Genomic DNA, 14,456 nt, shown 5'->3' on the forward strand with positions numbered 1-14,456 from the left:
CTGTCGTTGCCTTCACCTTCGTATCCGTATCCGCATCCGCATCCTTATCCGTATGCCTTGTCCTTGTATAACCGAATTGCCTTGTCCTTGCCGACATCGACATCGACATCGACATCGTCTTTGGAGTCGTCGTTCAGCGACCGTCATATATATTTGCATACTTCCGCAGAGCGACGCGGCGAAATGATTATCATTATTATTTTCGTTGTTGTTTGCCGTTGTCGTTACCGTGGCCATTACCGTTATTGCAACAGCACTTACACGGACAGAGACGCACGCCTCTTCTTTCCCATTGTTCCCGTCCTCGTCCCCGGTCAACATTCTCGTGTTCATTCCCATTTGCTCGCTCTTTTTTCTCACCGAAAATGGCCGCCATCGACCGCCATGCGGTTATGGCTTATTTGTGCAAATGAGCTGCCGTCCATTTTATTGTCCATGAAGAGAAGTGGGCCAACGGACGGTCGGTCGGTCGATCAGGGGAAAGGACATGCAAATGATTGTTTTGGCGCTGCCCCCCACCCCAAAAAGAAAACCACCTAGTCCAACAAGGTCATACAAAGCCCCAAGGACATACATATGTGTACGTGTATGTGTATGTCTATGTGAATGCGTCTCTGCGCGTGAGAGTGTGGGTAAGAACAAACGCATCAATTGCGACTTAAGGGCTCAAGTGAAAGTAATGGCCTTCACTTAACTAAGTCCTATCCCATCTACCACAAACAAAAACAAACTTTTGCCACTGACTGCTCAGCAATTGTTGTTGTTGTTGTCCTTGTTGTTTATCGTAATGATTACAGCTGCAACTCTTGAAGGGAAGTGCAAGTGGTGGCCACTTTCATCATCATCATCCTCATCATCATCACGATCATCATGATGCCATGCACTTGGCCATTGATTGATTCTCGAGGCGTGCAAATGCAGCTATAAATTTTCGTATATATAAATAAACTTGGATGCCCTTTAAATTGCAAACTCTCGACCACAAAATGGTTGCCAACTTTGCACGTTGCGCAAACAAATTGCACCTGTTCCAATTTGACTGCCCCATCCAACCCCTTACCCGTCCCCGTCCCCGTCGCATCCTCAGTCCCATCTTCATCCTGGTTCTGCTCGTAAAACACTTGCCTATTTCGTTGTGCACTTAGTCGAGTTGGCTGCTTCTGCTGCTGTTGCTGCTCCTTAAAACTTATTGTTGTTGTTGTTTTTAAGAGCCATTTGTCCAATGCCTGCGGCTATTTACGGCCATTGTAGAGGAAAAGAGAGAGAGAGAGAGAGTAAGATACTTGGCGAATTTATCAAGCATGGCCCGCTCAGTGGGTCACCGGCTGCAGCTGGCGCACTCTTGGCTTAATTTCAAAATAGTTGGCTCCTGCCATTAAGCGCTTATATTGGCAGCTCTATGTGCCAAATTTATTGGCATATACATAATAAGTACGTACATAGCCATGTACTTAAATACTCTGTGAATTGCCACCATTAACACATACACACATATGTATCTGTGGGATATATGTAGAGAATTAATACCGAAATTGGATCAAACTGATGTCACCCAGCAACATCAACAATTGGAACATCATTTTTCGCACGCTGCATCAAGAGCTATGTGCAACATCTTTCAACTTTTGCGGCAACTTGTAATATGCCATAAGTTTTGTAAGAAACTTTTTTGCATGTGCATTTACAATGTTGCATAATGGACAAACGATGCTTTATCGATACCCTCTGGGTTGATAAACTTCTGACGAAATTCCCCGCAATTTCCATTAGTTTAAGTTGAATGTCTGGCCATAGCAATGCAACAGTCTTGGGTTAATTAGGCTTAGCTCATGCTTCTGATTTGGAGGTCATTAACATAGTGCCAATGAATTTACTCGTTGCGACAACCATTTCAAATCGAATGGGCTCTGCGGCCTTTCAGAAAACGAAAGACTGTTGTGCGGTGCGAATCGTTGTGATTGCTTGCGAAGTATTAGCACAGAGAGCGAGGGAAAGGGAGACACAGAGAGAGAGAGAGAGAGAGATATATATACGAACTGATCGCGATGCGGCACAATTTGATTGCCTATTTGTGTTGCCTCTTGCGGGATCTTTATCTGGAACATTCAGATCCTCGTGTGGCCCACTTGCCCCTGCTTTCGAATCTATGGACAGTAATGGCCATAATTGCCGTCTATTTGGCTTTTGTACTTCACTATGGGCCCAAATGGATGGAACATCGCCAGCCGTTTGAACTGAAATTCGTTATGCAGGTGTACAATGTGGTTCAAGTGGTGGCCAATTCATCATTGTTCATCTATGGTCTGATCAATACATATCTGTCGCCAGAATTCAGTTTCACCTGTCAGCCAGTGGATCATAACAATGCCTCGCCACAGATGATGAAGGCTCTCTATGCCTCATATGGATATTATATGTTGAAATACTTGGATATGCTCGATACGGTCAGTTGGTTTCGAGGTGGCAACGAATATCCATCTAATTCGCCTTCTTCTTTCAGGTGTTTATTGTGTTGCGCAAAAAGAACTCACAGATAAGTTTCCTCCATGTATATCATCATGCTGGCATGGTCTTTGGCGTCTCGATATTCATGAACTTCCTCGGCGGCTCACATTGCACCATGCTTGGTGTTATCAATCTGCTGGTGCATAGTGTTATGTACGCTTACTACTTTGCCTCATCGCAGGGTGCGGCCAAGAATATTTTGTGGTGGAAACAGCGCATCACTCAGATGCAGTTGATCCAATTTGGTTACCTTACATGCCACTTTCTCATGGTGATTGTGCACAATCCCTGCCAGTTTCCCATTTTCATAGCCTTTACGGGATTCACGCAGAATATCTTTATGTTTGCCATGTTCTTTGACTTCTATTACAAAACCTATATACGCAAATCGCGTCAGCTGAAGCAACCATCAACAATAACAACAACAGCAACAGCAACTAAAGACACAACAAAGTCCGAGTTAAAGCTCAGTTGAACGCCAGCCAGTTCCGGGCCAGTGGACTGGCATTTATTATATTAAGGTTCAAGTTCATTGTACGCTGTCATTTGCATATTTACAACTTTAAGCTTATGTAAATTTTTCCAATCAATTGCTTAATAAATATTCAGTTTACACTCATCCCTACGCACACTCTTGCCCCTAATACAATGTTGTCTAATCAATTACAATTTGCCAAAAGTGAATTTCCGATTTTCTGTGTAATAAAGTTATGAACTTTTTAGTCTTACCTCGAGACACACTTTAAGTGAAAGATCGAAATGGAATTGCTAACACGTGTGTGTATGGCAATCGTCCTATTTATGACCATTGGCGGCGACATGTGTTGTGTATGTTGCCCTGAGCTACCTTTTAACTCTCTGCCCAGTGTTGTTGTTTTTGTTGGCACCCCTCGTATCCCAAAAGAACCCAAAAAGAAAACCCCCAAGAAAGTAAACATTACCTCCCCATGTTAAACACATTCGCCTAGCAGGCAGCCTCACGCAGTGCCTATTTAATTTTTTTTTTTTCACCGACTTTTTTGCACAAGTTTTACATGTGTTTTTGCCTTTTCCCAGAAAAAAAGGGGAGAAAAATGTCTAAAAAAAAAAAAAGTTAAATGGGAAGAAAAAATATAAAGAAAACAGACTGACTGGCAAACGTTTGAAAGCCGCAGAAAGTTAAGCCGCAGGGCAACGTTTTTACTTTCCCTTTTTTGGTTTTTGTTTTTGTGCTTCTCGTTTAGGATCTTGCACAATATTTTTCCAGTTATGTAAATTCCGAAAACGAAGTTGACGACAGAGCCCAAGGACACATAAAAGTTATAGGGTAGTCAGGCGAGAGCCAACAAGTCGAATGAAGCTTATTAGCTCTGAAAGCACTGGATAAATTTGGGGCAAACAATTCGCCCACATTCGGCGGTTGGCCATTTTAAATACGAATATGTGGCAGCTAGAACAGCCTTGTTGTGTCTTGTATCTTACAAACTGAATGTTTGGTCGTGCGTTTGGCACAGACATTAAAACTTTTCTAATAATAAAGTTGTGCAACTGAATCCGAGCGTAAATATCGAGAACGGAAGTTGGGGGCAGGATATGTTATTTTGAGTTGGTCAAAAAGCAACCGAGAAGAGAGAGAAAAACCATCATTAACAGCAACCAGTACACATATTTCCTTAAACAACAATAAACCAAAAAAAAAGGGTTGAATGAACCGCCTTTTGGGATGGATGGAAGAAGAACTTCTCTGATATCTCTCTGGATATCAATCAGGCGAAAGTGGGCATTCCTTGCCTATTTATGACTCATGTCACATGAACTGGGGGTACTCGTGAGCTCTCGTTTAAGTGCTGGCAGTAAAATTGTTATGTAAACTACATTCGCATATATGAGTGCGAGTGCGATTCTTTACTACCGCCTTCGACTACCACTGGCAGCAACTCGATGGTCGATGGTTGGCCATTACTCAGCATAAAGTTAAAGCCTTATCCCGGTTTTTCGGGTAGATGGAATGCGCCTTGATTGAGGACCGTATACGAAAATTGAGTGGGTGAGATGACTGAGCTCTTTCCACAATGGCCAAGCTGAACCTGCGACAATGTTGAAGCCGAATGTAAATAATAAGCACTCAGAACCAGTCCCACCCAGCCACAGCCCAGTCCCTTGTTACGATTCCCTCTTATTGTTTGTATTCCCTATTTTTATGACACGATTTCGTATTGGTTCGATGTGACAAAGAAGTCCGCACTCCAATCAATTGAAAGCACGGGCGTAGCTAGAATCTTAACTAAAAGGACAGAAATTCTCAGTAAACAAAACGTAATAGAAACGTTTATAACATTTATAATATTATTGTATATATTAACTATAATTCTATGTCCTTTCCTCTTTACATTACTATCTAATTGGATATCAACTTGATTGTTTAATTAATATACCATAAAATCATAGCAATTACCTCTTTTGTTGTGATATTGATACTAAATTGTTTAACCGCATTTAATTTCCATTTGAAGTCTGGTCCACAGTCATTGATTGTGCAACATTGAATTGCAGTTATGGTCGAATTGATTTTCATTTATATTCAAATAAATGGAAATTGCTAATTGTGCCACAATGTGGCTACGCCCATGTTCGAATGGACCCCCCTGGGCCACGTGCATGTATGTATCTCATACGTAAATGTCTAGTAAATTAATGAATAAGACCCGCCCAAGAAAAAAAAACTTATCTATGGATATTCAAGTTAAGCCCTAGGCTAATCTTATTTACCTTTTGAAATTATCAACAGAAAATCAATTTGCTATTGATGTTGCGCCCGACAATTTCCATCGACCTTCTCAGCCATCACTGAAGCTCTTTATAATCTCATGAAAATGAACCCAAAACATTAAACGACCCAAAAAGCCAGACTAGCTGGCTAGCAGTTCTCCAACCACATGTGTATGAGAGTGTGTAGGTGAGTAGGTGAGTAGGTGAGTAGGTGAGCGTGTGTGTTGGTTTGCTTTTAAATGGCTATACGTGAGATGATTTTGGGCTCTTTTACCTGTTGTCCTTACTACGCCTTATTGCCATGTTCGAACATACACACATACATACATATGTATGTATATATATATGCCTAATGAAGAAATCAAAATTGCATTAAGTTTACGGGCGCCAATTCACTTCAATGCTCAATGAAAGCCACTCAATTTGACCCCTTTCCAGTGTTTTGGACGAAAAAAAAAGAACATTGTTAAGTACACAACAGACAACAATAACAACTTTCAAAAAGCAAAGAGGCAGCATTAATGTTTTCAGGTGTAAGGTGAGGGGAGGCAATAGGAGCAGAAGGCAGGCAAAAAATTTGGGTCACAATACATTTTTGGTAAGCTGAACGAACGCATTTGCCTAATGGAGATTAGCCGGCATTTGGTTTTATTTGAATTTCATCCGTGGTTTCCAAATTTATTGCCGATGCTTATCGATTTTATCGATGGGCCGTGGGGTGTCGCCTTTTTCTGTGTCCCCAGGCCACACACACAGACTGCACAGGAGTGGCAGGCATAAGCACTTAAGCACTTTGCATGTTTTTATCGTTGTAATTTTTGGTCTAGTAAAACAATAAATTTAACCATATTCACATGCACAGTGGATTCAATGGGATTGGAATAAAAGATGACGATTGTTGATAATTGATCGATTTGCATCAACATGAATTGTGGGAGATGAAAAGGAACTTCTCAAAGGAGCAATAACTCCTTTTAAAGGACTTAATTTTTTTGGTGTTTATTAATAATTTTAAACTTGATTAGACATATTCTCATTTAAGTTATGACTGTCTGAATAAAATCTTGTGATTAGAAATATTTTTATATTGGATGCAATTTCCTTAAGTGGCGGAACCTATCCAACGGGATACCAATTACGACTTTAGCAGGAGTCATCAAATACATTTGCCATGTGGCTTAACGATCTATAAACTGCGAACCAATGTGCACGAGTGGTGTAAGGTGATGGTAAATGGGATAAATTTGTAATAAATTTTGGAGACGGAAGAGAAACCACTCCACCCACATACACACACACATATACATAAATGCAAGTAATTTTGTTAATTTGTTAGTATGTGATGGGGAAGGGCAAAGGAGGAGGGGGTAGGAGGGATGTCATTTGTAATTAAGTGCGATTTGAAATATGTGACAAGCGTGGCGACTGCGGCGCGTGTAAATAATTTACAAATAAATCAAAGTAATTAACTGCCATCCAGTTGCCAGGGACATGCAACAGGTCAAAGGGGTCATCAGCCCACTGAACACGCAAACAAAACAGCGAACGAATTAATGAATTGAGGACAGTGCAGGAAAGAATATTACAGGATACACACACACACTCACACACACATCAAGTGTCAGCTGGCAAAACCATTTCCGTGTTCAATTAATATCAACCATATGTGCTGAGGGGGAGAACAAATCAATTCACAATCAAAGTCCGATCATTAATAATGCAGCAATAACTAATGCACTGCTAATATCCGACCCATTGACATAGCTCCCCCCTTGCCACATCTCCATCCGTTCAAATGGACGATGGGAAGTGAGAGAGAGGGAGTCAGCAAAAAAAGCGAAGTTTGTATTTGACTTTGACAAAGTTTCCAACGCAACTTGCCAGCACTTGGTTTGATGGCGATTGGTGGGCGGTGAGGGGCAGGTCCAACGTCAACTTATGACTTATCAATGACCATACTTTGGCCAGAGTCAGTCAGGCAGTCTCTACTTGATTAAACTTTGAACAAGCCAACAAGCAGCCAGCCAGCAACCCATGCGTCGAATGCTATTTTTAGCAGGACCTGCGTTTGCAGGACAAACTTTCAAAACGAGAACCTCCACAACCACCTTGGCCAAGTCGAAGTTGTTGCTACTTCTGTTCGGTTGTTCAGTTGTTCAGTTACTGCCATAAATCAATATATTTCAATTTCTTTGCTTTGCCTTGCCTTGCCTTAGCTTTTATTCGATGCATTCGAGTGCCACTGTAGAGTAACTAACTGAAAAGGACTTTGCCAAGGACTTGAACGATATGAAGCATAAATAAGCATTTGTGTGACGCAAGTGCCGTATTCTAAGTAAACTCCGCTCACATTTTTGCTATTGGGGACAATTGTTTTATCCCTAATGTCCTTATCCCTAATGTCGTGCCACTGATAATGCAACCAGTCAATGAAATCGCTTAATGACACGGAATCTCCTACTGCCCTTCCCGCCCCCCATCGATAAGAAGTCTCTGTAAATCACGTAGCATCTTTGCTCCTGACGCCAACTGACGCCATGTGAAACAAATGTTAAAATAATATGCTTTATACTAGAGAGCCATTATTTCCATTTATACTTTGTTCTAGTATATTTATGTTTATTTTTATTGCTGGCAGGTGGCAAGTGACAAACGTTAGTGAATGACAAAGCCATTGTGGTTGCATTTATGTATGTGGGTCTTGTTGCTGTTTAACAGCTCGAAATGAATTTCAATATACAAGTTGGATAATTTGATATGCGACATACGAAATATAAAAGGTATCGTAAATATAAAAATAAAATGCAAATACTGTGAACCGCAAATATTTTTCAACCAACCAATTGCAACAACAACAATAAATTGTATGCACAACAAAAGCAACGACAACGACAGAAACAGCAGCTGCAAGCAAAACAAAAACTGCCAACCAGCAAGAGCATTTCCAATCTGAAAACCCAAAACCCTAGCTGATCCTCACAGTGCTGTGACTAGGCCATCAGCAACTTGCCGGCATTGTCAATGTGTGCTGAGTAAAGGGCAAGGGATGAGGCTAAGGGGCAGCAGCATCTAGGGAGCAGCTCCACCACCAACACAGCGGTCCAAATGGTTGGCCAAAAATTGTTGCCGCACGCTCGCACACAGAATGCAGTAAACATAAACTACAAGTACCCTAAAAAGTGGGTGTGGCACCATCCGCCCACCATCAAGAAGAAGCACTAAAGCCGCAGCAGCAGCAGCAGCAGCACTGTTGGTGCTAATAACTTTGTTTTTTTCATACACTCTAACAAAACAATATGAAAAATATATTTCAATTGAAGCTAGAAGTTTTTTTACGCACAGAAGGATACATATCCTTATACTTCTTTATCATCTATAGACATCATTATGTTTGAGATGAATATTATTTCATGAAATTAACTTAAAAAGGACTTCCTTGGTATGGAGAAATTCTTTCTTTTCAAATTTCTAAACAAAATTATAATTTTTGTGATTTCCTAAGCATTTATTATTTATAAAAATACCTTTAAATATTTAAACCATTCCTTTTGTTAGATTGTTACTTGGTTATATTAAATAGTTTTAACTAAAGCATATGAAATTGGCGAAGCATTTCCATAGACTGTCATTCAATTTTTTAGGGTAATCTAAATTCTGTGAAATCCAACAGATTTTATGGTACTTTTTTTTATAGGGGGCAAGTTGTGAACTTTTCGTTTCGTTTCGCTCCATGAGTCATGCACATTTTTTGGTTTATTTGTCTGGACTTGGACTGCGACTTGCTGCGACTAGGAGTAGGAGTGGGTCTTGAGGCAGCACCGATTGGTCATGCTGTGCACGTAGAGCAAGGAATATAAACCAACGAGAAACTAAAGCAGAAAACCAAAGCAAAACAAAACAAAATAAAATAAAACAAAACACCATGGGCCAAGAAGTTTTTGCTTCAAAACTTGCCCAGAGTAATTGTGCTATTTAATTAAACCTAAATTTTTGGTTAACAACCGCAATGCAAGGAGCCTAAGTGTTCCCTGACACTTGATGCGCCAGCAATGGCAATCAAGTGTCAGGCGCAGGTTCATGTCTTGGTCCTGGTCCTGGTCTTGGTAGCTCCCGTTCTATGCACCATTGCCGGGGTCATAGTCGTAAAAGTGGAATTGCGGAAAATTGCTGGAAGAAATCGCCGACGTACCGCTCTTAATTTCGCCCCTTTTCACATAATTTACTCTTTCAATAATTCACACGCCGCAGTCACAACAGTTGCTCAGGCGGCACGCGTAAATTGCCACCAAAACATGGCCAAGAAATTAAAAATACAACAGCCAAGCACCAGAAGGGCAGAAAAAAGGATTGCTCTGACAGCTTTACTAATTGGTTTGTTTTACTCGTGACTCTAATTAAAAAATTTACTTTACGACTTTCCCGCCCGAGCGTTGAGCGAAACGTGCCATATTATTATTTACTTTTTTTCCCATTTCTTTTGGCTCCAGTTGGGGCCGAAGGTACATAGAAAAAGAAATGGAAAGAAGTAACGAAATCTGTTTCTCGACTCAAGTCGAATGTGGTCAGTGAAAATATGAAAAAAAATCCCTTAAAATGGCATCCGAAGGAGGAATCTGGTCGAATACGTTTCCTTCTTCCTGCTATCGCAAACCGCAAATCTAAGCAAAAGATGAAATTTGGCTTTGTGCCAAATTGTTTTCACCTAATGCCACATATTTAATTAGAATTTGAATCGCGGGAAAAGTGTTCAAGCTTAAATCTTCTCTCATCATTTAGATGGCGATTATAAAAGCAAAAAAGAAACCAAAAAAGAAAACCCATAATAAAAAGGCTAAGAACCAAACACATAACCAAAAAGGCAGACACGAAAAAAAGGGCGAATTCTAAGTGAATTGGTCTTGCTACATGGTTTAATTAAGGACTCGGCGTGGCCCAAAAATATGGAGGGAGCAAAACAACACACAAACTGACAGATGTCAGATATACATATATAAATAAATAATTCATTAATACAGTGGTTTAAGAAAATGTTTTTACATTTCTTCGCTATGGCAGAAAGAAGATACATACATAAATACATAACTTGAGGTTAAAGGATAAATTAGAAAAGATTATTATCATCTTTTTCCAAACATAGAAACATAAAAACGAATTTCTTCTTTAAACTACATTGTCCTACAAAACAAAGCGTAAGATGTTGGGTTAAATATGATTTATTTACTGTATTAATCCTTATTAGGCTAACTTACTTTACATCTTTACTAGTCGAACTGGGCATTGTGTTTGTTTTTTGCAATTTTTGTTAATTCCCATCAATGGCAAATGTTTAGCAAACTGTCAGAGTCAACAATGCTTGTCGATCCACCATCAAATTAAATGCAATCAAAATAGAGACAAATCCTCTGTTTTTCCCGGTCTTAAATCAACTTCTGTCTCGGTTCCACGCAATTATCGACTTTGGTCTAGTGCATGGCCAAAAGGATAGCCAGAAGCATGGGAAAACCGCAAAGAGAGCTAATTTATCTGCACAGCGGGCAGGAATAGTTTGTACTTGAACATTTTTTTTTCCTTTTTTCGCAAACAAGATGAAGTTTGTTAAAGGTGGCCATGGACAGAGCACAGACAACTAACCGGCCCAATTCGGGCCAGACACTGTCAAACAAAACAAAAAAAAGGAAAGCGAGACGAAGAAAGGATGAAGAGAATGGAAAGGATAATTCTGTTCAATGATTGCAATTTCAAACTGCGCGCACTCTCGAGAAATCAGGCAAACATTTCGAGTATTTCGCTTCGATTAGTTTTTCCTGCTGTGTTTTTTGTTTTGTTTGAGAGGCCACAGCCGGTCAGCAAAGTTTAGATATACATAGATGTCTGTGTTAAACCCAAATGGTTGTGTGTGTGTGTGTGTTGGAGTGGTTTTTATGTGCAGGTGCATGTTGTGTTTGCCTATGTCTGTATTCCATGTCTATGTCGTTGTGTCTGTGCCCAATGTCTATGTTTATCTTTCGCTTCTTGTGCACAAATTGGAAAAGTTCCATCGAAAAAGTCCATTTCCCATTTATATTAATTTTCCACTCGTTTTCCAACATTCGTGTGGTGACGTGGGTGTGGGTGGTAGTGGAAGTGGGAGAGGGAGTTGGCATTGGGTAGTGGTAGATACCCGCTTTAATTTCGCTCAAATTAGTCTTCAATTTGTCAGAGCAAACAAACGAAAGCGGCTTTTAAAATCAATAATTATATATATGTAGATGTGAGAGGCACTGCTCGGCATTTCTTCCTCCTCCTCCTCCTCCTACTGCTGCTGCTCCTGCCGTAATTCCTTCTTCATGGGTTTGTACGTGTGCTGTTTGGAACATAATGTACGCCATAATCATCTCAAAGGACACACAGGATTTGCATATTAAATACATTTTTGCCGGCATTTGACAACATTTTTTTTTTGGCATTTTTCTGCTGAGAGCTGTGGGCTGTGGGCTGCTGACTGCTGTCCTTCCCCCAAAGGAGACAATTTCACTTTGTTTCCTTTTAAACCGACAGTTTTGTTGGAATCAAGTATATAAAGTGGTGGGCGGGGCTCACATATGCCTTGATGAGATGACGCCATATGAATAAGTGAGAAGTCTAAAGAACAGACTGAAAATTGTCATTTTTTGCTTCTTCTCTTTTTTTTTGTTTTGCTTTCCTTTTCGTTTTGCCTCAAGTTTATATTAAAATGTGAATTTAGCTGAAATTCATTTACTTATTGACATAAATTTTGCATTGCAATGTTGATAACGAAGATAACGGGGAAATGAATGGTAAAGATGAGGCCGTTATGTGGTCGGGGTTGGCATTTTGCCTGCTTAACATGGAAAGCGGGAAATTGTTGCCCTCTTGGGACTTGGCGTTGTTTTCGTTATCGGCAGCAAAGAAGGAAACCAAACCAAACCAAACCAAACCAAAAACCAAATTGAGATGCTAAACACTGCGCTGAGATTTCGCCACAAACCGGTGACATTGAGACGGTGAAAAAGGAAGGGAAGGCGATATTTGGTGGGTGGGGGGAAAGTATGCCGCAAACAGCGGTAGATAAATTACGACTGGCAACAATGGACTCCCCCAACCCGCTCCCTGCGACAGAGTGCGACAGTCTGACTGACTGCGGCAAGATGAAGTTTGGCATTCGTTCGCTTTTGCGGGAACACTTTTTCTACCCCCAATTTTTGTGTGTGAAAAGAAATAATGAAGACGAAGACGAAGAAGGCAGAGAAGGACATCAAGGTGTCACAGGGTTGCTGTTGCTGCTGCTGCCAAGATGAAGATAACGCGCGTATTTGTCGCGCTTGGCAGATTTTGTACCAGCGATTGGTGTCAAAGTTCTTCTCTGATATTGAGACGAAAGGAGCAGAAAAAAACAACAAAAACTCGACTCGAAGAAGCAAACTTGACTGAAGGGGAACAAGATGAAGACGACAATGACAATGATAACCCAACAAGGCCGCTGGGAGAGATTCGTTCCCTCACAAACGACAACAAAACAAGTAGAGGCGATAAGTCAGTCTAATGCTGGAAGCTGTTAAGGACACTCTCATCTTCATAGTCTTTCTCTTCCTTGTTGTGCTCTATCCCTGTATGGATGTATGTATTGCCTGCCGCCTTTTTGCTTTGTGCTTTGCATACTAAAACGAAACACGTTCAAAAAGCCAAATGAGAAACAAAATGCCAACTGTGTGGGCTTATTGATTTAAGCGCTTTTAATTGCAGACAACAGACAGAGTGGCAAATTAGCCAAACAAATGGTGACTCTGGGAGACTGGAGTGGAGGAGGGGCCCCCCTCTTGGTCTGATCGTGACATTTAATATGCAACGCATAAATTTGAATATTCAAATGGAGTTCCTTGACGCCAAGTGGCGCGCTAACGAAATTATAGCGGCTTATGTTTTCAATTAAGCAATTTTTGCACATCAGGTGCGTTTTATGCCCCACTCAGACGGGGCAAACAACTTAAAATACACAGACAAGCAGCCGGCCATCGGCAATAGCAATAACCAGGACAAGGACAAGGACATCTAAGCGGCCAATCGTTAAGCTTTTTAATGTATAATTCTGCCGAGACAATTTGAGGCAATAACAAAATGTGCAGACACTGAAACGGAGAAATATTATTAAAACTGACAACTGCTGAGAATCCTGAACTGAAACTGAAATGAGATATTGAGAAGGCAAAAGGTAAAACGGCACCAGCTGCTAAGAGTTTGGGTTCGTCAGCATCAGCATCATCATCATCAAGTGCAAACAATAGAAGCTTCAAGTGGCTCAAGAGGTGCCAGAAAGAAAGAGAGAGCGTAGGAAGCTTGTTTAATGAAAGGACACAATAACAAGCGAAAGCAAAACATATGAGCAAAAGACTACTTAATGAATAGCCCGGGGTTAATATTTGTCCTCCCATCCCACATGGTTGAGTCATTCCTTCATCGTTTTTTTTGTCCCCCGATGCTGTTTGTTGTTTGGGCAAAAGCAACAATATTGAAGTTTCTTGTTAGATAAGCCCAACCCGAACCAGAGAGAGAGAGAGAGAGAAACACACTTCAGCCAGTCCACCCAGCCCGAAGGTTGACAAACAAAGCGGCTTTTGTTTTTTTCTAGGTTTTTTTTTTCTTGTGTTGTATCTTTTTTTTTTTTTTGTTGCTACTCTGCCAACAGAGTTGGAGTTGAAGTATGGGAGTTCAGGCAAACAATGCCAGGACAAAGTAGCTGCCGGCTGTGAAAGATGCCGCAGGTGCAAAACTTCAAAAGGGAAACTGGGAAGGGTGTGTATTGCACGTAATGAGCGATGGAGGAGGAAACTTAAAGGCAGCAGGACAGATAAGAAGATGGGCGAAGTGGGAGGGGGGTCAATCTTAATGCAATTTATGTCTGTAACGAGATAGAAGCATAATACATAAATCACTTATCCATGCCTCCATCTACTATCCTGGGGGACAGTCATTATGCTCAGTCCTTGGCCCTATCAAATGTGTAGTTCTTCACCAACTTCATATCCATGGGGTGAACGAAAAGCAAAACGAAAATTACGAAAAATATCTGTGTAAAAAAAAAAACACCCAACAAAACTGAAAAAAGGGAGAAGGCAAAAAAAAAGAGAAGAAATATTCTAGCAAGTTAATAGGAAAATGCTGTTACAACTCATGCAAGAAACACGAGGACACAGTCATTGGCAGCA

The 14,456-nt window shown here is 40.7% G+C and overlaps 2 protein-coding genes across 2 annotated transcripts in view; both read left to right on the forward strand.

Moving 5' to 3' along the window:
• The window catches only part of LOC6648184 (opioid-binding protein/cell adhesion molecule homolog), a 63,158-nt gene that overhangs the window by 24,285 nt on the left and 24,417 nt on the right, over positions 1–14,456 (forward strand). The gene's annotated exons all lie outside the window — the stretch shown is intronic.
• On the forward strand, positions 1,927–3,124 carry LOC6648185 (elongation of very long chain fatty acids protein F). The gene is made up of 2 exons (XM_002069577.4): positions 1,927–2,444; positions 2,501–3,124. Exons 1-2 carry the CDS (start codon positions 2,046–2,048, stop codon positions 2,978–2,980), a joined length of 879 nt encoding a protein of 292 aa, XP_002069613.1. The 5' UTR covers positions 1,927–2,045; the 3' UTR covers positions 2,981–3,124.

This window comes from Drosophila willistoni, chromosome 3R, assembly GCF_018902025.1.
Source record: "Drosophila willistoni isolate 14030-0811.24 chromosome 3R, UCI_dwil_1.1, whole genome shotgun sequence".
Lineage (NCBI taxonomy): Eukaryota > Metazoa > Arthropoda > Insecta > Diptera > Drosophilidae > Drosophila > Drosophila willistoni.